At 48.7% G+C, this 25,653-nt stretch overlaps 4 protein-coding genes across 4 annotated transcripts; all 4 read right to left on the bottom strand.

The window, feature by feature from the left end:
• Positions 1-1,414: 1,414 nt before the first annotated feature.
• On the bottom strand, positions 1,415-2,827 carry LOC149282227 (protein FAM187B-like). The gene is made up of 2 exons (XM_089498413.1): positions 2,007-2,827; positions 1,415-1,760 (listed from the first exon to the last, which is right to left on the bottom strand). Exons 1-2 carry the CDS (start codon positions 2,825-2,827, stop codon positions 1,415-1,417), a joined length of 1,167 nt encoding a protein of 388 aa, XP_089354539.1.
• Positions 2,828-8,814: 5,987 nt separating this feature from the next.
• On the bottom strand, positions 8,815-10,227 carry LOC149282226 (protein FAM187B-like). The gene is made up of 2 exons (XM_089498412.1): positions 9,407-10,227; positions 8,815-9,160 (listed from the first exon to the last, which is right to left on the bottom strand). The coding sequence occupies exons 1-2, from the start codon at positions 10,225-10,227 to the stop codon at positions 8,815-8,817; spliced, it is 1,167 nt and encodes a 388-aa protein (XP_089354538.1).
• A 5,998-nt stretch (positions 10,228-16,225) lies between these two features.
• On the bottom strand, positions 16,226-17,638 carry LOC149282225 (protein FAM187B-like). The gene is made up of 2 exons (XM_089498411.1): positions 16,818-17,638; positions 16,226-16,571 (listed from the first exon to the last, which is right to left on the bottom strand). Exons 1-2 carry the CDS (start codon positions 17,636-17,638, stop codon positions 16,226-16,228), a joined length of 1,167 nt encoding a protein of 388 aa, XP_089354537.1.
• A 5,994-nt stretch (positions 17,639-23,632) lies between these two features.
• Positions 23,633-25,046, bottom strand: LOC149282224 (protein FAM187B-like). Its single transcript, XM_089498410.1, has 2 exons — positions 24,226-25,046; positions 23,633-23,978 (listed from the first exon to the last, which is right to left on the bottom strand). Exons 1-2 carry the CDS (start codon positions 25,044-25,046, stop codon positions 23,633-23,635), a joined length of 1,167 nt encoding a protein of 388 aa, XP_089354536.1.
• Between the last annotated feature and the right edge of the window lie 607 nt (positions 25,047-25,653).

Below are 25,653 nucleotides of genomic sequence, written 5' to 3'. Positions count from 1 at the left end.
GCTCTTCCTCGCCAGGGTATAACTTTGTTCTGCGGCTAGTTGCTTTGGTCCGCTCTGGTCTGGAAGGAGTAGATCCCACCGCTGCCACCAATGTGACGGATCGTCTTGTGCCCCAGACTGGACACATCCGCCCGTCAGCTCCTTCCCTCTCCCAGTAAGCGGACACGCTGTGGCTGTCCGAAGAAAGCAGTCACAGACCAGCACTTCCCTCAATCATGAGACAGGACTTCATTCTTTGAGGTTAAAAACAGAACTCCCTTTATTACAAACACACAGAACTTATATACAATCTACATTCACTGTGCACCGAACCCAACCCCCAATCCTATCAGCCACATCCCCTCACAAATCCCATCAGCCACATCCCCTCACAAATCCCATCGGTATACAGGGGATGTATCAGGTGAGGGGATTAAGGGATACAATGGGTTCCCCCACCTGTGTTATCCCCCCTGTAGTGCGGGTGCCGTCTGGGCAGACAGGGCTGTGTTGGCTGATTAAGAGCCCCAGCCAGATTATAGGATCGTCTCTTTGAAGGCTGGAGCTGCAGCCACATTCAAACGGTACAAATAAATATAATAATAATAATAACAGTGAAGATCAGACATAGGTTCTTCACAGGCTGTAAAGGGAGAAACCAGATTGTTTGGTGGAGGAGAGACAGTGATGAGCAAACTGGCCATGGTAGGGTGAAGGCCCAGGCACGCATGGGCCAAACCCTTGCTTTGCAGAGCTCCCCCGATGAATCTGCCCATTTCCCCTGTGATTGGGGTAAAAACCCTAAGAATCTGCCCATTCACCCCAGGACTCTAAAACTGGGGAAAAACCCTGAGACTCTTCCCGTCAACTGCGAGGCCCTCAGACTTGGGTAAAAAGCCTAACAACTTGTCCATTCACCCTAAGACTCTGAGACTGGGGTAAAAACCCTGAAAATCTACCATTGCCTCCTTGACTCTAGGACTCTGACCTTTCACTCGGAGACCCTTAGACTGATGTAAAAACCCTAATAATCTATCTATTCCCCCCGACACACTGAAACACTGCCCTTTCTCCCTAATACCATGAGACTGGGGTAAAAACCCTAAGAACTTGAGACTTGGGTAAAAACCCTAAGAATCTGCATTCCCTGTAAGACCCTGAGATTGGGGTAAAAGCCATGAGAATCTCCTCATTCCCCCCCAAAAATCCTAAATATCTGCCCTTTTACTCTGAGACCCTGAGACTGGTGTAAAAACCCTGAGAGTAGACAATTTATGCAGAGTAGACAAATTTCTTGATGGACGTCAAAGCATCTTCATCAATCCCAATAAAATAATTACATGATACATTAATTTTGCCTCCAAAATCATGTCTTTTATTTCCAGTTGATAACAAACGTAAAGGTGCTGGCAGTTAGACATGAGGCTGAACACATTTACACCGGTAATTTGCTGATGGCATCGCTGAAAGGTTTGTTGAAAGCCAAGGCAATGCCTAGAACTATCAGGAAGATTAGGAATAAGACGATGCCAAGTATCAGTGACTCCAGAGAAGTATAGAGCCACGCTTCCCACGTGTACTGCAGCTTATGGACGATCACATTAAAGCTCCCGGCCAGGCGGTGATCCACGTAACATTTGTAAATTCCGGCATCTGATTGGTTGAGATTTGGAATAAGCAAGGATCCCCCGCCGGTGGCGTTATCCAAAATATACGGGCTGCTGCCACGGAGCTGTTGTAGACGTGATATAGAAACACATTCACGCTCCCAGTAAACAGGTCTGCAAAATAATGCATAGAAAGAGTAAATAACTATCCTTCATTCCATTTTATCTGCTACTCTATACAGCGCTGGGGGGTTATATTACTGTATACAGCGCTGGGGGGGTTATTACTGTGTACAGCCCTAGGGTTTATAACTGTATACAAAGCTGGGGGGTATTACTTTATACAGCTCTTGGGGGGTTATTACTTTACACAGCGTTGGGGGACTTCCGCTTTAAATTTGATGAGATATAGATCATTACCTGTAAATGGAGGCCGTGGGGCATTTGAGTAATGCGTCGGCGTGGAGGTTTGTATAAAAGTTGTCAGTCAGAAGAAGCTGAACCTCATTTTCGGAAGATGTTGGTTCCTTGCAGCTGTCTTCACACATCTCTATCCTGAGTTCAGGTTTATGAGTAGGTTGAAGTTCTTTGAAGATGGCTCTCAGGAGGCCGCACGGCCAAACCTTCTCTTCCAGATCCAAGCTGATGTTCATCCTGGCGTAGCAAAAGCCAAGCTTCTTCCTCTCTCCTTGAACCCCGCGCCTGTCACAGGGCTGCCATTCCTCCCAAACCGTGAACATTTCAACCGAACCCTTATCTCCAAAGTCCAAAGTGGTATTAGGTTGCACCATCTGCCCCAGACTTGCATGAGAAATGTAAATGTCTTCTACATTCTGGACATCTAGCGCGTAATGAGCTAGAACCGCCTCTCCATATCTGCAGGTATAGATTCCGGTGTTTTTCACTTCCGGGGAGAGAATCTTCAGATCGCCGGATATCAGCGTCGGGCGTTTCATCAGTTCCAGAAGCTTTGTCGGGATGGTGGAGATCGAACCTTGACTTTGGACGAGGGTAACGGGTTTTGCGCTGGAATTGGAAATATCTACATATTGCCAATAAATGGAAGCGTCCGTGGGCCTGTTCACACAGGTTAGGATGATGGGATTAAGGGAGGCAACGGCTATTTTACAGGGAATTTGGGCAGAACAGGCCACAGTGATCCCTTCCTCACCAAGTGAGATAGTGGCTTGTGCTAGAAGCACCAAGCCCATCACAAACGTGATGTGTGACACCCGAATCATGGCGTCACCCGATAGTTAGTTTTCTTGTTTCTTTCTCGAAAGAAGAACCGCAGAAAAAAATCAGACCAACTCCTAGACTCCTCTCGCTTGTCTGTTAGCCGGTTTCTCAATTACCGGGGGATTTATAGACTTGTACCTATGATGTCATAAACAACACAAACATTCTAGAATGTTACCCTCGATGATGTCATAAACAATACATGCCACTCTTCAATGTTACCATCTATCATATCATGAATAATACACATCTCTGTACAATATCACCATCGATGATGTCATAAGGAATCCAAAGCTTTCTAGAATGTTACCATGTAGAAAGATACCAAATAAGTACCATCTTAATTTTCCCAAATATATGAGATGAAATGACCTGTATTCAAGCAGGGTTTCCAGCTGTGATATCGCAGTGAGAAAATGCAGCAATTGTGATGTTTAAATATAATTCAATCAGAGGAGCAAATGAAGTGATCGGCTACAGACTGTGTTACCCAGAGAAACTGCCCCTTAACCCCGACACCCTGAGAGTTTCCATATGTGGTTATATATATAATGTGTTTTGCAAAATAACCAATTGGTGCAATCTCCATAGCAACCAACAGAACCAATTTCTGGACTTGTGAGAACAAATCTAAAATGACATTAATTCTTAAAGACTGAATTGCAGAATTTAGGGGTTTAAAAAGCATTTTCTGTCTGCATATCTGTGCTGGATATTCTGGAGGGGGAGGTTGTGTGGAATATGGGGCCATTTGCTCCATTTTAATAAACAGGTTGTATGGTATTCAGCATTTTCAAGGGTCTTTTGGGGTCTTTTTGCTCTTCTATATAATGTTCTATTGATGCCCCTTAATGATTAGAAAATTAATTTCCATTGATGGGCTTTAAATCTTCTGGCTGTTGAAGAACCTGAGAGAACGTCTTGAGTCGACCCGATGGAGATACGAGTCCTCCTCTTGGTAGCCCAGCAGATATATGGACAGTGATGGTGAATGGGGATGCGGTATGGATCCTGTAATGACTTTCTGGATGTTTTTGGTTAAGGAAATTATACATTATTTACTTCAATGTCTCTTACTACAAATTATTATTATTAATTATTGTGTTATATAGGGCCATCGTATTCCGTAGCGCTGTACAATGAGTATCTCTCCTTGTTTAGAGGTGGCACAGGCGAGGTGTCTACAGTTCTGTACCGATTGGCCCCCAGGCTAGGGGCCACTGATTTCTAATGTTCCCTCTTATTCCAAAAATATTTTTTTTCTACCAATGAGAAATTGCGTAAGACGAAGCAGTAAATCTGTAAATTGGGTTTTTTTTAAACAGTTTTTGCCTGAAGGTCAATTTTTGAAGACACGTTTCACGGGTAAATATAAAAGTGTATGCAGACGGACAGAGAAAAGTGTATTATTCATATATATATATATATATATATATATATATATATATATATATATATATATATATATATATATAGCATATATTTTATTTTATATTTTTCTATATATATATTTTTTGTGCAGTAAAGCATTGTGTGGTTGGACCTGGCCTCAGAAACCCTAGGATCCCGTGGAATGTTCTGCAGCTCGTGTGTTTGTTCACTTTATATAGAATGTATCATTTCTTTATTTACATTGAAGTTACTTTATTGCATCAAAGTTTTTTTTTTTACTCCAGAACAACATTTCTTTTCCTTCTGAGTCTATGGGAGAACATCAGGCAAGTCAATGGGAAAATACTTTAGAGATGCGATTGAAATGGATGGCCTCTTGCTCCGTTGGGCGTACGCTGGTCTGGTTTCCAGTTTCATCTGCCCCTTCAGGTGCCGGGGTTGGTGGTTCCACTCTGCTGATGGTAAAAGTCAGAGCGGCTGTGTGACGGATCGTCCTGTGCCCCAGACTGGACACATCCGCCCGTCAGCTCCTTCCCTCTCCCAGTAAGCGGACACGCTGTGGCTGTCCGAAGAAAGCAGTCACAGACCAGCACTTCCCTCAATCATGAGACAGGACTTCATGCTTTGAGGTTAAAAACAGAACTCTCTTTATTACAAACACACAGAACTTATATACAATCTACATTCACTGTGCACCGAACCCAACCCCCAATCCTATCAGCCACATCCCCTCACAAATCCCATCAGCCACATCCCCTCACAAATCCCATCGGTATACAGGGGATGTATCAGGTGAGGGGATTAAGGGATACAATGGGTTCCCCCACCTGTGTTATCCCCCCTGTAGTGCGGGTGCCGTCTGGGCAGACAGGGCTGTGTTGGCTGATTAAGAGCCCCAGCCAGATTATAGGATCATCTCTTTGAAGGCTGGAGCTGCAGCCACATTCAAACGGTACAAATAAATATAATAATAATAATAACAGTGAAGATCAGACATAGGTTCTTCACATTACTCCCCTCTTGTGCAAACGTCCGGCAGACACAGCCAGATCCCTAACGGATCGGCTTGGGGATGACCGGGCCTCTACTGTCTCTAGTCCTGCGGGGTAGGGAGAGCGGGCGTGCGGCTTCTGGGGCACCCTGGCAGCCCCATGTCAGTCACCCGGGCTCCTAGGCCTGGCCCGTAGTCAAAGGGTAAGAGGCCAGCCCAGAAGCCTCTCCAGTGGGCAGCCCTCTTTAGTCTCCTCTGCAGGCATGGGAGACCTTTCTCCAGGGCTTCCTTTCCCCTCTGGGCACTCAGCCCAGACTCGGCTCCCTCCCAACCTGATGGAACCCTCCCATGGTTACCCTGACTACGGGCTTGTCCCGAGTCAGCTCCACATTCCCCCACCCAAACAACAAGAGCCCACTCCAAAGCAGCAGCAGTTTCACTTACCCCTACCTGGCTCTCCGAGCTGGGGCTCGTTTTGCCCACTGGACCATGCCGCTGGGGAGGAGTGCCGGTTTCCCTTCCTCCCATAATTGGTGACAGCCGCTGGGGAGGGTTGCCGCCTGCGCCCCCTCCCGGATGCTCGTGCTGGGGAGCGCCAGATAATGGGGGTGTAAGCAGTGCAGGGCAGAGGTCAGCGACTCTCTGCCCGGTTGCCAGTGCTTCTGCTGGTGCAGGGAACGGTGCTGGGCAGAGAACAGCGTCACTCTGCCTTGTAGCCAGCGCTTCCGCTGGTGGTTCCCTGCTAGCAGGTGGGGACCCTTCGCTGTGGGGCGGGCAGAGGCCAGCAGCACTCTGCCCTGTTGCCGGCGTTTCAGCCAGAGCGAGGATTGCTGGTGCAGGACAGAGGTCAGTGACGCTCTGCCCGGTTGCCAGTGCTTCTGCTGGTGCAGGGAACGTTGCTGGGCAGAGAACAGCGTCACCCTGCCTTGTGGCCAGCTCTTCCGCTGGTGGTTCCATGCTAGCAGGTTGGGACCCTTCGCTGTGGGGCGGGCAGAGGCCAGCAGCACTCTGCCCTGTTGCTGGCGTTTCAGCCAGAGCGAGGATTGCTGGTGCAGGACAGAGGTCAGCGACTCTCTCTCCGGGTGCCAGCACTTCTGGTTGGTCCTCGTTAGCCGGCGGGTACACTGTGCTGGGGGATGAGCAGAGGCCAGCAGCACTCTGCCCCGTGGCCGGCTCTTCTGCCGGTCTGGCATTTTGCGGTGCTGGGCAGAGGATCGCGTCGCACTGCTCTGGTGGGTCCCTGCTAGCAGGCAGGGACTTTTCACTGTGGGGGGGGCAGAGGCCAGTGGCACTCTGCCCCGCTGCCGGTGCTTCAGCCGGAGCAGGAGGGGCGCATGGTGCTGGGCAGAGAACAGCGTCCCTCTGCCCTGTTGTTGGCGCTTCTGCCGCCTCTAGTGGAAACCCATAGACTGCTGCCTCAAATTCCGGCGACTGCATGCGGTCCATAATCGCCCGGAAGACTTCCTCCCAAAAGTGATTGCCCACTTTCACCTCTTTGGGCTCTGGCTGCAATACCAGGGGCAGAGTGGCTGAACCTTCAAGTCCGGAGCGGCCTCCGGAGCTCGCTCTGTGACATCTGTCGGCTCACACTGCAGGGCGTAGCGCCCCTCGAACAGCGCCAAGTATTCTGCCTCAAGGCACCATTCTCTGTCTACTAGTCTCTCAAGGTCTTGGCTGAGTTCACTTGTTGCAGTGGGCGGCAGGGCTCTCCGGCGCTTGTCACTAATGTCCCACCATCGGTCCATGTTGCCATTGCCAAAGACATCCCTTTCCTCGAAAGCCTCCCACAACAGGCCAGGCCCGCCAACATCCATCCCTTCCAGAGAATGGGGCTTTCTGGATTTTCGCTGTGGGCCTCGGGCTTCCCAGTATATGGCTCGGTACTCCTCTTTGAGCCCAATCTCCTGTCGGATCAGCTTCTCTAGCTCTGCAACCTCACCTGGAGACGCAGGTCCCCCGAACAAGTAGAGCCTCCCATTCACCTGGTCCCTGATTCGTTGTTCTAGGGTGGGCAGATGTGTACCTTGGTGGGCGCTCCACTTTTCTAGGGCCGCTCTCCATCCCACGAGCCGGGCTCGGGTCCGTCTCTCAAACTCCCATACTGGAGTCTCCGATTCGAGGGTCTCATCTCCCCTCCAAGTCACCCCGCATCCCGGTGACTGTTCAATCCACTCCATCTGTGGATCCGTTTGGCTCTTCCTCGCCAGGGTATAACTTTGTTCTGCGGCTAGTTGCTTTGGTCCGCTCTGGTCTGGAAGGAGTAGATCCCACCGCTGCCACCAATGTGACGGATCGTCTTGTGCCCCAGACTGGACACATCCGCCCGTCAGCTCCTTCCCTCTCCCAGTAAGCGGACACGCTGTGGCTGTCCGAAGAAAGCAGTCACAGACCAGCACTTCCCTCAATCATGAGACAGGACTTCATTCTTTGAGGTTAAAAACAGAACTCCCTTTATTACAAACACACAGAACTTATATACAATCTACATTCACTGTGCACCGAACCCAACCCCCAATCCTATCAGCCACATCCCCTCACAAATCCCATCAGCCACATCCCCTCACAAATCCCATCGGTATACAGGGGATGTATCAGGTGAGGGGATTAAGGGATACAATGGGTTCCCCCACCTGTGTTATCCCCCCTGTAGTGCGGGTGCCGTCTGGGCAGACAGGGCTGTGTTGGCTGATTAAGAGCCCCAGCCAGATTATAGGATCGTCTCTTTGAAGGCTGGAGCTGCAGCCACATTCAAACGGTACAAATAAATATAATAATAATAATAACAGTGAAGATCAGACATAGGTTCTTCACAGGCTGTAAAGGGAGAAACCAGATTGTTTGGTGGAGGAGAGACAGTGATGAGCAAACTGGCCATGGTAGGGTGAAGGCCCAGGCACGCATGGGCCAAACCCTTGCTTTGCAGAGCTCCCCCGATGAATCTGCCCATTTCCCCTGTGATTGGGGTAAAAACCCTAAGAATCTGCCCATTCACCCCAGGACTCTAAAACTGGGGAAAAACCCTGAGACTCTTCCCGTCAACTGCGAGGCCCTCAGACTTGGGTAAAAAGCCTAACAACTTGTCCATTCACCCTAAGACTCTGAGACTGGGGTAAAAACCCTGAAAATCTACCATTGCCTCCTTGACTCTAGGACTCTGACCTTTCACTCGGAGACCCTTAGACTGATGTAAAAACCCTAATAATCTATCTATTCCCCCCGACACACTGAAACACTGCCCTTTCTCCCTAATACCATGAGACTGGGGTAAAAACCCTAAGAACTTGAGACTTGGGTAAAAACCCTAAGAATCTGCATTCCCTGTAAGACCCTGAGATTGGGGTAAAAGCCATGAGAATCTCCTCATTCCCCCCCAAAAATCCTAAATATCTGCCCTTTTACTCTGAGACCCTGAGACTGGTGTAAAAACCCTGAGAGTAGACAATTTATGCAGAGTAGACAAATTTCTTGATGGACGTCAAAGCATCTTCATCAATCCCAATAAAATAATTACATGATACATTAATTTTGCCTCCAAAATCATGTCTTTTATTTCCAGTTGATAACAAACGTAAAGGTGCTGGCAGTTAGACATGAGGCTGAACACATTTACACCGGTAATTTGCTGATGGCATCGCTGAAAGGTTTGTTGAAAGCCAAGGCAATGCCTAGAACTATCAGGAAGATTAGGAATAAGACGATGCCAAGTATCAGTGACTCCAGAGAAGTATAGAGCCACGCTTCCCACGTGTACTGCAGCTTATGGACGATCACATTAAAGCTCCCGGCCAGGCGGTGATCCACGTAACATTTGTAAATTCCGGCATCTGATTGGTTGAGATTTGGAATAAGCAAGGATCCCCCGCCGGTGGCGTTATCCAAAATATACGGGCTGCTGCCACGGAGCTGTTGTAGACGTGATATAGAAACACATTCACGCTCCCAGTAAACAGGTCTGCAAAATAATGCATAGAAAGAGTAAATAACTATCCTTCATTCCATTTTATCTGCTACTCTATACAGCGCTGGGGGGTTATATTACTGTATACAGCGCTGGGGGGGTTATTACTGTGTACAGCCCTAGGGTTTATAACTGTATACAAAGCTGGGGGGTATTACTTTATACAGCTCTTGGGGGGTTATTACTTTACACAGCGTTGGGGGACTTCCGCTTTAAATTTGATGAGATATAGATCATTACCTGTAAATGGAGGCCGTGGGGCATTTGAGTAATGCGTCGGCGTGGAGGTTTGTATAAAAGTTGTCAGTCAGAAGAAGCTGAACCTCATTTTCGGAAGATGTTGGTTCCTTGCAGCTGTCTTCACACATCTCTATCCTGAGTTCAGGTTTATGAGTAGGTTGAAGTTCTTTGAAGATGGCTCTCAGGAGGCCGCACGGCCAAACCTTCTCTTCCAGATCCAAGCTGATGTTCATCCTGGCGTAGCAAAAGCCAAGCTTCTTCCTCTCTCCTTGAACCCCGCGCCTGTCACAGGGCTGCCATTCCTCCCAAACCGTGAACATTTCAACCGAACCCTTATCTCCAAAGTCCAAAGTGGTATTAGGTTGCACCATCTGCCCCAGACTTGCATGAGAAATGTAAATGTCTTCTACATTCTGGACATCTAGCGCGTAATGAGCTAGAACCGCCTCTCCATATCTGCAGGTATAGATTCCGGTGTTTTTCACTTCCGGGGAGAGAATCTTCAGATCGCCGGATATCAGCGTCGGGCGTTTCATCAGTTCCAGAAGCTTTGTCGGGATGGTGGAGATCGAACCTTGACTTTGGACGAGGGTAACGGGTTTTGCGCTGGAATTGGAAATATCTACATATTGCCAATAAATGGAAGCGTCCGTGGGCCTGTTCACACAGGTTAGGATGATGGGATTAAGGGAGGCAACGGCTATTTTACAGGGAATTTGGGCAGAACAGGCCACAGTGATCCCTTCCTCACCAAGTGAGATAGTGGCTTGTGCTAGAAGCACCAAGCCCATCACAAACGTGATGTGTGACACCCGAATCATGGCGTCACCCGATAGTTAGTTTTCTTGTTTCTTTCTCGAAAGAAGAACCGCAGAAAAAAATCAGACCAACTCCTAGACTCCTCTCGCTTGTCTGTTAGCCGGTTTCTCAATTACCGGGGGATTTATAGACTTGTACCTATGATGTCATAAACAACACAAACATTCTAGAATGTTACCCTCGATGATGTCATAAACAATACATGCCACTCTTCAATGTTACCATCTATCATATCATGAATAATACACATCTCTGTACAATATCACCATCGATGATGTCATAAGGAATCCAAAGCTTTCTAGAATGTTACCATGTAGAAAGATACCAAATAAGTACCATCTTAATTTTCCCAAATATATGAGATGAAATGACCTGTATTCAAGCAGGGTTTCCAGCTGTGATATCGCAGTGAGAAAATGCAGCAATTGTGATGTTTAAATATAATTCAATCAGAGGAGCAAATGAAGTGATCGGCTACAGACTGTGTTACCCAGAGAAACTGCCCCTTAACCCCGACACCCTGAGAGTTTCCATATGTGGTTATATATATAATGTGTTTTGCAAAATAACCAATTGGTGCAATCTCCATAGCAACCAACAGAACCAATTTCTGGACTTGTGAGAACAAATCTAAAATGACATTAATTCTTAAAGACTGAATTGCAGAATTTAGGGGTTTAAAAAGCATTTTCTGTCTGCATATCTGTGCTGGATATTCTGGAGGGGGAGGTTGTGTGGAATATGGGGCCATTTGCTCCATTTTAATAAACAGGTTGTATGGTATTCAGCATTTTCAAGGGTCTTTTGGGGTCTTTTTGCTCTTCTATATAATGTTCTATTGATGCCCCTTAATGATTAGAAAATTAATTTCCATTGATGGGCTTTAAATCTTCTGGCTGTTGAAGAACCTGAGAGAACGTCTTGAGTCGACCCGATGGAGATACGAGTCCTCCTCTTGGTAGCCCAGCAGATATATGGACAGTGATGGTGAATGGGGATGCGGTATGGATCCTGTAATGACTTTCTGGATGTTTTTGGTTAAGGAAATTATACATTATTTACTTCAATGTCTCTTACTACAAATTATTATTATTAATTATTGTGTTATATAGGGCCATCGTATTCCGTAGCGCTGTACAATGAGTATCTCTCCTTGTTTAGAGGTGGCACAGGCGAGGTGTCTACAGTTCTGTACCGATTGGCCCCCAGGCTAGGGGCCACTGATTTCTAATGTTCCCTCTTATTCCAAAAATATTTTTTTTCTACCAATGAGAAATTGCGTAAGACGAAGCAGTAAATCTGTAAATTGGGTTTTTTTTAAACAGTTTTTGCCTGAAGGTCAATTTTTGAAGACACGTTTCACGGGTAAATATAAAAGTGTATGCAGACGGACAGAGAAAAGTGTATTATTCATATATATATATATATATATATATATATATATATATATATATATATATATATATAGCATATATTTTATTTTATATTTTTCTATATATATATTTTTTGTGCAGTAAAGCATTGTGTGGTTGGACCTGGCCTCAGAAACCCTAGGATCCCGTGGAATGTTCTGCAGCTCGTGTGTTTGTTCACTTTATATAGAATGTATCATTTCTTTATTTACATTGAAGTTACTTTATTGCATCAAAGTTTTTTTTTTTACTCCAGAACAACATTTCTTTTCCTTCTGAGTCTATGGGAGAACATCAGGCAAGTCAATGGGAAAATACTTTAGAGATGCGATTGAAATGGATGGCCTCTTGCTCCGTTGGGCGTACGCTGGTCTGGTTTCCAGTTTCATCTGCCCCTTCAGGTGCCGGGGTTGGTGGTTCCACTCTGCTGATGGTAAAAGTCAGAGCGGCTGTGTGACGGATCGTCCTGTGCCCCAGACTGGACACATCCGCCCGTCAGCTCCTTCCCTCTCCCAGTAAGCGGACACGCTGTGGCTGTCCGAAGAAAGCAGTCACAGACCAGCACTTCCCTCAATCATGAGACAGGACTTCATGCTTTGAGGTTAAAAACAGAACTCTCTTTATTACAAACACACAGAACTTATATACAATCTACATTCACTGTGCACCGAACCCAACCCCCAATCCTATCAGCCACATCCCCTCACAAATCCCATCAGCCACATCCCCTCACAAATCCCATCGGTATACAGGGGATGTATCAGGTGAGGGGATTAAGGGATACAATGGGTTCCCCCACCTGTGTTATCCCCCCTGTAGTGCGGGTGCCGTCTGGGCAGACAGGGCTGTGTTGGCTGATTAAGAGCCCCAGCCAGATTATAGGATCATCTCTTTGAAGGCTGGAGCTGCAGCCACATTCAAACGGTACAAATAAATATAATAATAATAATAACAGTGAAGATCAGACATAGGTTCTTCACATTACTCCCCTCTTGTGCAAACGTCCGGCAGACACAGCCAGATCCCTAACGGATCGGCTTGGGGATGACCGGGCCTCTACTGTCTCTAGTCCTGCGGGGTAGGGAGAGCGGGCGTGCGGCTTCTGGGGCACCCTGGCAGCCCCATGTCAGTCACCCGGGCTCCTAGGCCTGGCCCGTAGTCAAAGGGTAAGAGGCAAGCCCAGAAGCCTCTCCAGTGGGCAGCCCTCTTTAGTCTCCTCTGCAGGCATGGGAGACCTTTCTCCAGGGCTTCCTTTCCCCTCTGGGCACTCAGCCCAGACTCGGCTCCCTCCCAACCTGATGGAACCCTCCCATGGTTACCCTGACTACGGGCTTGTCCCGAGTCAGCTCCACATTCCCCCACCCAAACAACAAGAGCCCACTCCAAAGCAGCAGCAGTTTCACTTACCCCTACCTGGCTCTCCGAGCTGGGGCTCGTTTTGCCCACTGGACCATGCCGCTGGGGAGGAGTGCCGGTTTCCCTTCCTCCCATAATTGGTGACAGCCGCTGGGGAGGGTCGCCGCCTGCGCCCCCTCCCGGATGCTCGTGCTGGGGAGCGCCAGATAATGGGGGTGTAAGCAGTGCAGGGCAGAGGTCAGCGACTCTCTGCCCGGTTGCCAGTGCTTCTGCTGGTGCAGGGAACGGTGCTGGGCAGAGAACAGCGTCACTCTGCCTTGTAGCCAGCGCTTCCGCTGGTGGTTCCCTGCTAGCAGGTGGGGACCCTTCGCTGTGGGGCGGGCAGAGGCCAGCAGCACTCTGCCCTGTTGCCGGCGTTTCAGCCAGAGCGAGGATTGCTGGTGCAGGACAGAGGTCAGTGACGCTCTGCCCGGTTGCCAGTGCTTCTGCTGGTGCAGGGAACGTTGCTGGGCAGAGAACAGCGTCACCCTGCCTTGTGGCCAGCTCTTCCGCTGGTGGTTCCATGCTAGCAGGTTGGGACCCTTCGCTGTGGGGCGGGCAGAGGCCAGCAGCACTCTGCCCTGTTGCTGGCGTTTCAGCCAGAGCGAGGATTGCTGGTGCAGGACAGAGGTCAGCGACTCTCTCTCCGGGTGCCAGCACTTCTGGTTGGTCCTCGTTAGCCGGCGGGTACACTGTGCTGGGGGATGAGCAGAGGCCAGCAGCACTCTGCCCCGTGGCCGGCTCTTCTGCCGGTCTGGCATTTTGCGGTGCTGGGCAGAGGATCGCGTCGCACTGCTCTGGTGGGTCCCTGCTAGCAGGCAGGGACCTTTCACTGTGGGGGGGGCAGAGGCCAGTGGCACTCTGCCCCGCTGCCGGTGCTTCAGCCGGAGCAGGAGGGGCGCATGGTGCTGGGCAGAGAACAGCGTCCCTCTGCCCTGTTGTTGGCGCTTCTGCCGCCTCTAGTGGAAACCCATAGACTGCTGCCTCAAATTCCGGCGACTGCATGCGGTCCATAATCGCCCGGAAGACTTCCTCCCAAAAGTGATTGCCCACTTTCACCTCTTTGGGCTCTGGCTGCAATACCAGGGGCAGAGTGGCTGAACCTTCAAGTCCGGAGGCTTGCCAATTACAGTGAGCGGCCTCCGGAGCTCGCTCTGTGACATCTGTCGGCTCACACTGCAGGGCGTAGCGCCCCTCGAACAGCGCCAAGTATTCTGCCTCAAGGCACCATTCTCTGTCTACTAGTCTCTCAAGGTCTTGGCTGAGTTCACTTGTTGCAGTGGGCGGCAGGGCTCTCCGGCGCTTGTCACTAATGTCCCACCATCGGTCCATGTTGCCATTGCCAAAGACATCCCTTTCCTCGAAAGCCTCCCACAACAGGCCAGGCCCGCCAACATCCATCCCTTCCAGAGAATGGGGCTTTCTGGATTTTCGCTGTGGGCCTCGGGCTTCCCAGTATATGGCTCGGTACTCCTCTTTGAGCCCAATCTCCTGTCGGATCAGCTTCTCTAGCTCTGCAACCTCACCTGGAGACGCAGGTCCCCCGAACAAGTAGAGCCTCCCATTCACCTGGTCCCTGATTCGTTGTTCTAGGGTGGGCAGATGTGTACCTTGGTGGGCGCTCCACTTTTCTAGGGCCGCTCTCCATCCCACGAGCCGGGCTCGGGTCCGTCTCTCAAACTCCCATACTGGAGTCTCCGATTCGAGGGTCTCATCTCCCCTCCAAGTCACCCCGCATCCCGGTGACTGTTCAATCCACTCCATCTGTGGATCCGTTTGGCTCTTCCTCGCCAGGGTATAACTTTGTTCTGCGGCTAGTTGCTTTGGTCCGCTCTGGTCTGGAAGGAGTAGATCCCACCGCTGCCACCAATGTGACGGATCGTCTTGTGCCCCAGACTGGACACATCCGCCCGTCAGCTCCTTCCCTCTCCCAGTAAGCGGACACGCTGTGGCTGTCCGAAGAAAGCAGTCACAGACCAGCACTTCCCTCAATCATGAGACAGGACTTCATTCTTTGAGGTTAAAAACAGAACTCCCTTTATTACAAACACACAGAACTTATATACAATCTACATTCACTGTGCACCGAACCCAACCCCCAATCCTATCAGCCACATCCCCTCACAAATCCCATCAGCCACATCCCCTCACAAATCCCATCGGTATACAGGGGATGTATCAGGTGAGGGGATTAAGGGATACAATGGGTTCCCCCACCTGTGTTATCCCCCCTGTAGTGCGGGTGCCGTCTGGGCAGACAGGGCTGTGTTGGCTGATTAAGAGCCCCAGCCAGATTATAGGATCGTCTCTTTGAAGGCTGGAGCTGCAGCCACATTCAAACGGTACAAATAAATATAATAATAATAATAACAGTGAAGATCAGACATAGGTTCTTCACAGGCTGTAAAGGGAGAAACCAGATTGTTTGGTGGAGGAGAGACAGTGATGAGCAAACTGGCCATGGTAGGGTGAAGGCCCAGGCACGCATGGGCCAAACCCTTGCTTTGCAGAGCTCCCCCGATGAATCTGCCCATTTCCCCTGTGATTGGGGTAAAAACCCTAAGAATCTGCCCATTCACCCCAGGACTCTAAAACTGGGGAAAAACCCTGAGACTCTTCCCGTCAACTGCGAGGCCCTCAGACTTGGGTAAAAAGCCTAACAACTTGTCCATTCACCCTAAGACTCTGAGACTGGGGTAAAAACCCTGAAAATCTACCATTGCCTCCTTGACTCTAGGACTCTGACCTTTCACTCGGAGACCCTTAGACTGATGTAAAAACCCTAATAATCTATCTATTCCCCCCGACACACTGAAACACTGCCCTTTCTCCCTAATACCATGAGACTGGGGTAAAAACCCTAAGAACTTGAGACTTGGGTAAAAACCCTAAGAATCTGCATTCCCTGTAAGACCCTGAGATTGGGGTAAAAGCCATGAGAATCTCCTCATTCCCCCCCAAAAATCCTAAATATCTGCCCTTTTACTCTGAGACCCTGAGACTGGTGTAAAAACCCTGAGAGTAGACAATTTATGCAGAGTAGACAAATTTCTTGATGGACGTCAAAGCATCTTCATCAATCCCAATAAAATAATTACATGATACATTAATTTTGCCTCCAAAATCATGTCTTTTATTTCCAGTTGATAACAAACGTAAAGGTGCTGGCAGTTAGACATGAGGCTGAACACATTTACACCGGTAATTTGCTGATGGCATCGCTGAAAGGTTTGTTGAAAGCCAAGGCAATGCCTAGAACTATCAGGAAGATTAGGAATAAGACGATGCCAAGTATCAGTGACTCCAGAGAAGTATAGAGCCACGCTTCCCACGTGTACTGCAGCTTATGGACGATCACATTAAAGCTCCCGGCCAGGCGGTGATCCACGTAACATTTGTAAATTCCGGCATCTGATTGGTTGAGATTTGGAATAAGCAAGGATCCCCCGCCGGTGGCGTTATCCAAAATATACGGGCTGCTGCCACGGAGCTGTTGTAGACGTGATATAGAAACACATTCACGCTCCCAGTAAACAGGTCTGCAAAATAATGCATAGAAAGAGTAAATAACTATCCTTCATTCCATTTTATCTGCTACTCTATACAGCGCTGGGGGGTTATATTACTGTATACAGCGCTGGGGGGGTTATTACTGTGTACAGCCCTAGGGGTTATAACTGTATACAAAGCTGGGGGGTATTACTTTATACAGCTCTTGGGGGGTTATTACTTTACACAGCGTTGGGGGACTTCCGCTTTAAATTTGATGAGATATAGATCATTACCTGTAAATGGAGGCCGTGGGGCATTTGAGTAATGCGTCGGCGTGGAGGTTTGTATAAAAGTTGTCAGTCAGAAGAAGCTGAACCTCATTTTCGGAAGATGTTGGTTCCTTGCAGCTGTCTTCACACATCTCTATCCTGAGTTCAGGTTTATGAGTAGGTTGAAGTTCTTTGAAGATGGCTCTCAGGAGGCCGCACGGCCAAACCTTCTCTTCCAGATCCAAGCTGATGTTCATCCTGGCGTAGCAAAAGCCAAGCTTCTTCCTCTCTCCTTGAACCCCGCGCCTGTCACAGGGCTGCCATTCCTCCCAAACCGTGAACATTTCAACCGAACCCTTATCTCCAAAGTCCAAAGTGGTATTAGGTTGCACCATCTGCCCCAGACTTGCATGAGAAATGTAAATGTCTTCTACATTCTGGACATCTAGCGCGTAATGAGCTAGAACCGCCTCTCCATATCTGCAGGTATAGATTCCGGTGTTTTTCACTTCCGGGGAGAGAATCTTCAGATCGCCGGATATCAGCGTCGGGCGTTTCATCAGTTCCAGAAGCTTTGTCGGGATGGTGGAGATCGAACCTTGACTTTGGACGAGGGTAACGGGTTTTGCGCTGGAATTGGAAATATCTACATATTGCCAATAAATGGAAGCGTCCGTGGGCCTGTTCACACAGGTTAGGATGATGGGATTAAGGGAGGCAACGGCTATTTTACAGGGAATTTGGGCAGAACAGGCCACAGTGATCCCTTCCTCACCAAGTGAGATAGTGGCTTGTGCTAGAAGCACCAAGCCCATCACAAACGTGATGTGTGACACCCGAATCATGGCGTCACCCGATAGTTAGTTTTCTTGTTTCTTTCTCGAAAGAAGAACCGCAGAAAAAAATCAGACCAACTCCTAGACTCCTCTCGCTTGTCTGTTAGCCGGTTTCTCAATTACCGGGGGATTTATAGACTTGTACCTATGATGTCATAAACAACACAAACATTCTAGAATGTTACCCTCGATGATGTCATAAACAATACATGCCACTCTTCAATGTTACCATCTATCATATCATGAATAATACACATCTCTGTACAATATCACCATCGATGATGTCATAAGGAATCCAAAGCTTTCTAGAATGTTACCATGTAGAAAGATACCAAATAAGTACCATCTTAATTTTCCCAAATATATGAGATGAAATGACCTGTATTCAAGCAGGGTTTCCAGCTGTGATATCGCAGTGAGAAAATGCAGCAATTGTGATGTTTAAATATAATTCAATCAGAGGAGCAAATGAAGTGATCGGCTACAGACTGTGTTACCCAGAGAAACTGCCCCTTAACCCCGACACCCTGAGAGTTTCCATATGTGGTTATATATATAATGTGTTTTGCAAAATAACCAATTGGTGCAATCTCCATAGCAACCAACAGAACCAATTTCTGGACTTGTGAGAACAAATCTAAAATGACATTAATTCTTAAAGACTGAATTGCAGAATTTAGGGGTTTAAAAAGCATTTTCTGTCTGCATATCTGTGCTGGATATTCTGGAGGGGGAGGTTGTGTGGAATATGGGGCCATTTGCTCCATTTTAATAAACAGGTTGTATGGTATTCAGCATTTTCAAGGGTCTTTTGGGGTCTTTTTGCTCTTCTATATAATGTTCTATTGATGCCCCTTAATGATTAGAAAATTAATTTCCATTGATGGGCTTTAAATCTTCTGGCTGTTGAAGAACCTGAGAGAACGTCTTGAGTCGACCCGATGGAGATACGAGTCCTCCTCTTGGTAGCCCAGCAGATATATGGACAGTGATGGTGAATGGGGATGCGGTATGGATCCTGTAATGACTTTCTGGATGTTTTTGGTTAAGGAAATTATACATTATTTACTTCAATGTCTCTTACTACAAATTATTATTATTAATTATTGTGTTATATAGGGCCATCGTATTCCGTAGCGCTGTACAATGAGTATCTCTCCTTGTTTAGAGGTGGCACAGGCGAGGTGTCTACAGTTCTGTACCGATTGGCCCCCAGGCTAGGGGCCACTGATTTCTAATGTTCCCTCTTATTCCAAAAATATTTTTTTTCTACCAATGAGAAATTGCGCAAGACGAAGCAGTAAATCTGTAAATTGGGTTTTTTTTAAACAGTTTTTGCCTGAAGGTCAATTTTTGAAGACACGTTTCACGGGTAAATATAAAAGTGTATGCAGACGGACAGAGAAAAGTGTATTATTCATATATATATATATATATATATATATATATATATATATATATATATATATAGCATATATTTTATTTTATATTTTTCTATATATATATTTTTTGTGCAGTAAAGCATTGTGTGGTTGGACCTGGCCTCAGAAACCCTAGGATCCCGTGGAATGTTCTGCAGCTCGTGTGTTTGTTCACTTTATATAGAATGTATCATTTCTTTATTTACATTGAAGTTACTTTATTGCATCAAAGTTTTTTTTTTTACTCCAGAACAACATTTCTTTTCCTTCTGAGTCTATGGGAGAACATCAGGCAAGTCAATGGGAAAATACTTTAGAGATGCGATTGAAATGGATGGCCTCTTGCTCCGTTGGGCGTACGCTGGTCTGGTTTCCAGTTTCATCTGCCCCTTCAGGTGCCGGGGTTGGTGGTTCCACTCTGCTGATGGTAAAAGTCAGAGCGGCTGTGTGACGGATCGTCCTGTGCCCCAGACTGGACACATCCGCCCGTCAGCTCCTTCCCTCTCCCAGTAAGCGGACACGCTGTGGCTGTCCGAAGAAAGCAGTCACAGACCAGCACTTCCCTCAATCATGAGACAGGACTTCATGCTTTGAGGTTAAAAACAGAACTCTCTTTATTACAAACACACAGAACTTATATACAATCTACATTCACTGTGCACCGAACCCAACCCCCAATCCTATCAGCCACATCCCCTCACAAATCCCATCAGCCACATCCCCTCACAAATCCCATCGGTATACAGGGGATGTATCAGGTGAGGGGATTAAGGGATACAATGGGTTCCCCCACCTGTGTTATCCCCCCTGTAGTGCGGGTGCCGTCTGGGCAGACAGGGCTGTGTTGGCTGATTAAGAGCCCCAGCCAGATTATAGGATCATCTCTTTGAAGGCTGGAGCTGCAGCCACATTCAAACGGTACAAATAAATATAATAATAATAATAACAGTGAAGATCAGACATAGGTTCTTCACATTACTCCCCTCTTGTGCAAACGTCCGGCAGACACAGCCAGATCCCTAACGGATCGGCTTGGGGATGACCGGGCCTCTACTGTCTCTAGTCCTGCGGGGTAGGGAGAGCGGGCGTGCGGCTTCTGGGGCACCCTGGCAGCCCCATGTCAGTCACCCGGGCTCCTAGGCCTGGCCCGTAGTCAAAGGGTAAGAGGCCAGCCCAGAAGCCTCTCCAGTGGGCAGCCCTCTTTAGTCTCCTCTGCAGGCATGGGAGACCTTTCTCCAGGGCTTCCTTTCCCCTCTGGGCACTCAGCCCAGACTCGGCTCCCTCCCAACCTGATGGAACCCTCCCATGGTTACCCTGACTACGGGCTTGTCCCGAGTCAGCTCCACATTCCCCCACCCAAACAACAAGAGCCCACTCCAAAGCAGCAGCAGTTTCACTTACCCCTACCTGGCTCTCCGAGCTGGGGCTCGTTTTGCCCACTGGACCATGCCGCTGGGGAGGAGTGCCGGTTTCCCTTCCTCCCATAATTGGTGACAGCCGCTGGGGAGGGTCGCCGCCTGCGCCCCCTCCCGGATGCTCGTGCTGGGGAGCGCCAGATAATGGGGGTGTAAGCAGTGCAGGGCAGAGGTCAGCGACTCTCTGCCCGGTTGCCAGTGCTTCTGCTGGTGCAGGGAACGGTGCTGGGCAGAGAACAGCGTCACTTTGCCTTGTAGCCAGCGCTTCCGCTGGTGGTTCCCTGCTAGCAGGTGGGGACCCTTCGCTGTGGGGCGGGCAGAGGCCAGCAGCACTCTGCCCTGTTGCCGGCGTTTCAGCCAGAGCGAGGATTGCTGGTGCAGGACAGAGGTCAGTGACGCTCTGCCCGGTTGCCAGTGCTTCTGCTGGTGCAGGGAACGTTGCTGGGCAGAGAACAGCGTCACCCTGCCTTGTGGCCAGCTCTTCCGCTGGTGGTTCCATGCTAGCAGGTTGGGACCCTTCGCTGTGGGGCGGGCAGAGGCCAGCAGCACTCTGCCCTGTTGCTGGCGTTTCAGCCAGAGCGAGGATTGCTGGTGCAGGACAGAGGTCAGCGACTCTCTCTCCGGGTGCCAGCACTTCTGGTTGGTCCTCGTTAGCCGGCGGGTACACTGTGCTGGGGGATGAGCAGAGGCCAGCAGCACTCTGCCCCGTGGCCGGCTCTTCTGCCGGTCTGGCATTTTGCGGTGCTGGGCAGAGGATCGCGTCGCACTGCTCTGGTGGGTCCCTGCTAGCAGGCAGGGACCTTTCACTGTGGGGGGGGCAGAGGCCAGTGGCACTCTGCCCCGCTGCCGGTGCTTCAGCCGGAGCAGGAGGGGCGCATGGTGCTGGGCAGAGAACAGCGTCCCTCTGCCCTGTTGTTGGCGCTTCTGCCGCCTCTAGTGGAAACCCATAGACTGCTGCCTCAAATTCCGGCGACTGCATGCGGTCCATAATCGCCCGGAAGACTTCCTCCCAAAAGTGATTGCCCACTTTCACCTCTTTGGGCTCTGGCTGCAATACCAGGGGCAGAGTGGCTGAACCTTCAAGTCCGGAGGCTTGCCAATTACAGTGAGCGGCCTCCGGAGCTCGCTCTGTGACATCTGTCGGCTCACACTGCAGGGCGTAGCGCCCCTCGAACAGCGCCAAGTATTCTGCCTCAAGGCACCATTCTCTGTCTACTAGTCTCTCAAGGTCTTGGCTGAGTTCACTTGTTGCAGTGGGCGGCAGGGCTCTCCGGCGCTTGTCACTAATGTCCCACCATCGGTCCATGTTGCCATTGCCAAAGACATCCCTTTCCTCGAAAGCCTCCCACAACAGGCCAGGCCCGCCAACATCCATCCCTTCCAGAGAATGGGGCTTTCTGGATTTTCGCTGTGGGCCTCGGGCTTCCCAGTATATGGCTCGGTACTCCTCTTTGAGCCCAATCTCCTGTCGGATCAGCTTCTCTAGCTCTGCAACCTCACCTGGAGACGCAGGTCCCCCGAACAAGTAGAGCCTCCCATTCACCTGGTCCCTGATTCGTTGTTCTAGGGTGGGCAGATGTGTACCTTGGTGGGCGCTCCACTTTTCTAGGGCCGCTCTCCATCCCACGAGCCGGGCTCGGGTCCGTCTCTCAAACTCCCATACTGGAGTCTCCGATTCGAGGGTCTCATCTCCCCTCCAAGTCACCCCGCATCCCGGTGACTGTTCAATCCACTCCATCTGTGGATCCGTTTGGCTCTTCCTCGCCAGGGTATAACTTTGTTCTGCGGCTAGTTGCTTTGGTCCGCTCTGGTCTGGAAGGAGTAGATCCCACCGCTGCCACCAATGTGACGGATCGTCTTCTGCCCCAGACTGGACACATCCGCCCGTCAGCTCCTTCCCTCTCCCAGTAAGCGGACACGCTGTGGCTGTCCGAAGAAAGCAGTCACAGACCAGCACTTCCCTCAATCATGAGACAGGACTTCATTCTTTGAGGTTAAAAACAGAACTCCCTTTATTACAAACACACAGAACTTATATACAATCTACATTCACTGTGCACCGAACCCAACCCCCAATCCTATCAGCCACATCCCCTCACAAATCCCATCAGCCACATCCCCTCACAAATCCCATCGGTATACAGGGGATGTATCAGGTGAGGGGATTAAGGGATACAATGGGTTCCCCCACCTGTGTTATCCCCCCTGTAGTGCGGGTGCCGTCTGGGCAGACAGGGCTGTGTTGGCTGATTAAGAGCCCCAGCCAGATTATAGGATCGTCTCTTTGAAGGCTGGAGCTGCAGCCACATTCAAACGGTACAAATAAATATAATAATAATAATAACAGTGAAGATCAGACATAGGTTCTTCACAGGCTGTAAAGGGAGAAACCAGATTGTTTGGTGGAGGAGAGACAGTGATGAGCAAACTGGCCATGGTAGGGTGAAGGCCCAGGCACGCATGGGCCAAACCCTTGCTTTGCAGAGCTCCCCCGATGAATCTGCCCATTTCCCCTGTGATTGGGGTAAAAACCCTAAGAATCTGCCCATTCACCCCAGGACTCTAAAACTGGGGAAAAACCCCGAGACTCTTCCCGTCAACTGCGAGGCCCTCAGACTTGGGTAAAAAGCCTAACAACTTGTCCATTCACCCTAAGACTCTGAGACTGGGGTAAAAACCCTGAAAATCTACCATTGCCTCCTTGACTCTAGGACTCTGACCTTTCACTCGGAGACCCTTAGACTGATGTAAAAACCCTAATAATCTATCTATTCCCCCCGACACACTGAAACACTGCCCTTTCTCCCTAATACCATGAGACTGGGGTAAAAACCCTAAGAACTTGAGACTTGGGTAAAAACCCTAAGAATCTGCATTCCCTGTAAGACCCTGAGATTGGGGTAAAAGCCATGAGAATCTCCTCATTCCCCCCCAAAAATCCTAAATATCTGCCCTTTTACTCTGAGACCCTGAGACTGGTGTAAAAACCCTGAGAGTAGACAATTTATGCAGAGTAGACAAATTTCTTGATGGACGTCAAAGCATCTTCATCAATCCCAATAAAATAATTACATGATACATTAATTTTGCCTCCAAAATCATGTCTTTTATTTCCAGTTGATAACAAACGTAAAGGTGCTGGCAGTTAGACATGAGGCTGAACACATTTACACCGGTAATTTGCTGATGGCATCGCTGAAAGGTTTGTTGAAAGCCAAGGCAATGCCTAGAACTATCAGGAAGATTAGGAATAAGACGATGCCAAGTATCAGTGACTCCAGAGAAGTATAGAGCCACGCTTCCCACGTGTACTGCAGCTTATGGACGATCACATTAAAGCTCCCGGCCAGGCGGTGATCCACGTAACATTTGTAAATTCCGGCATCTGATTGGTTGAGATTTGGAATAAGCAAGGATCCCCCGCCGGTGGCGTTATCCAAAATATACGGGCTGCTGCCACGGAGCTGTTGTAGACGTGATATAGAAACACATTCACGCTCCCAGTAAACAGGTCTGCAAAATAATGCATAGAAAGAGTAAATAACTATCCTTCATTCCATTTTATCTGCTACTCTATACAGCGCTGGGGGGTTATATTACTGTATACAGCGCTGGGGGGGGTTATTACTGTGTACAGCCCTAGGGGTTATAACTGTATACAAAGCTGGGGGGTATTACTTTATACAGCTCTTGGGGGGTTATTACTTTACACAGCGTTGGGGGACTTCCGCTTTAAATTTGATGAGATATAGATCATTACCTGTAAATGGAGGCCGTGGGGCATTTGAGTAATGCGTCGGCGTGGAGGTTTGTATAAAAGTTGTCAGTCAGAAGAAGCTGAACCTCATTTTCGGAAGATGTTGGTTCCTTGCAGCTGTCTTCACACATCTCTATCCTGAGTTCAGGTTTATGAGTAGGTTGAAGTTCTTTGAAGATGGCTCTCAGGAGGCCGCACGGCCAAACCTTCTCTTCCAGATCCAAGCTGATGTTCATCCTGGCGTAGCAAAAGCCAAGCTTCTTCCTCTCTCCTTGAACCCCGCGCCTGTCACAGGGCTGCCATTCCTCCCAAACCGTGAACATTTCAACCGAACCCTTATCTCCAAAGTCCAAAGTGGTATTAGGTTGCACCATCTGCCCCAGACTTGCATGAGAAATGTAAATGTCTTCTACATTCTGGACATCTAGCGCGTAATGAGCTAGAACCGCCTCTCCATATCTGCAGGTATAGATTCCGGTGTTTTTCACTTCCGGGGAGAGAATCTTCAGATCGCCGGATATCAGCGTCGGGCGTTTCATCAGTTCCAGAAGCTTTGTCGGGATGGTGGAGATCGAACCTTGACTTTGGACGAGGGTAACGGGTTTTGCGCTGGAATTGGAAATATCTACATATTGCCAATAAATGGAAGCGTCCGTGGGCCTGTTCACACAGGTTAGGATGATGGGATTATGGGAGGCAACGGCTATTTTACAGGGAATTTGGGCAGAACAGGCCACAGTGATCCCTTCCTCACCAAGTGAGATAGTGGCTTGTGCTAGAAGCACCAAGCCCATCACAAACGTGATGTGTGACACCCGAATCATGGCGTCACCCGATAGTTAGTTTTCTTGTTTCTTTCTCGAAAGAAGAACCGCAGAAAAAAATCAGACCAACTCCTAGACTCCTCTCGCTTGTCTGTTAGCCGGTTTCTCAATTACCGGGGGATTTATAGACTTGTACCTATGATGTCATAAACAACACAAACATTCTAGAATGTTACCCTCGATGATGTCATAAACAATACATGCCACTCTTCAATGTTACCATCTATCATATCATGAATAATACACATCTCTGTACAATATCACCATCGATGATGTCATAAGGAATCCAAAGCTTTCTAGAATGTTACCATGTAGAAAGATACCAAATAAGTACCATCTTAATTTTCCCAAATATATGAGATGAAATGACCTGTATTCAAGCAGGGTTTCCAGCTGTGATATCGCAGTGAGAAAATGCAGCAATTGTGATGTTTAAATATAATTCAATCAGAGGAGCAAATGAAGTGATCGGCTACAGACTGTGTTACCCAGAGAAACTGCCCCTTAACCCCGACACCCTGAGAGTTTCCATATGTGGTTATATATATAATGTGTTTTGCAAAATAACCAATTGGTGCAATCTCCATAGCAACCAACAGAACCAATT

Source organism: Sceloporus occidentalis, unplaced genomic scaffold (assembly GCF_023333645.1).
Source record: "Sceloporus occidentalis isolate IW3139 unplaced genomic scaffold, rSceOcc1.0.p SCAF_120, whole genome shotgun sequence".
NCBI lineage: Eukaryota > Metazoa > Chordata > Lepidosauria > Squamata > Phrynosomatidae > Sceloporus > Sceloporus occidentalis.
Note: the sequence above shows the minus strand (reverse complement) of the source record. Positions and strands in the feature narration are given on the sequence as shown.

Coding starts and splice junctions, on each gene's coding strand:
- LOC149282227 (XM_089498413.1), bottom strand. CDS start 2,827: ATGATTCGGGTGTCACACATCACGTTTGTGATGGGCTTGGTGCTTCTA. Junction 1,761..2,006: donor CCCACGGCCTCCATTTACAG/GTAATGATCTAT, acceptor ATTATTTTGCAG/ACCTGTTTACTGGGAGCGTG.
- LOC149282226 (XM_089498412.1), bottom strand. CDS start 10,227: ATGATTCGGGTGTCACACATCACGTTTGTGATGGGCTTGGTGCTTCTA. Junction 9,161..9,406: donor CCCACGGCCTCCATTTACAG/GTAATGATCTAT, acceptor ATTATTTTGCAG/ACCTGTTTACTGGGAGCGTG.
- LOC149282225 (XM_089498411.1), bottom strand. CDS start 17,638: ATGATTCGGGTGTCACACATCACGTTTGTGATGGGCTTGGTGCTTCTA. Junction 16,572..16,817: donor CCCACGGCCTCCATTTACAG/GTAATGATCTAT, acceptor ATTATTTTGCAG/ACCTGTTTACTGGGAGCGTG.
- LOC149282224 (XM_089498410.1), bottom strand. CDS start 25,046: ATGATTCGGGTGTCACACATCACGTTTGTGATGGGCTTGGTGCTTCTA. Junction 23,979..24,225: donor CCCACGGCCTCCATTTACAG/GTAATGATCTAT, acceptor ATTATTTTGCAG/ACCTGTTTACTGGGAGCGTG.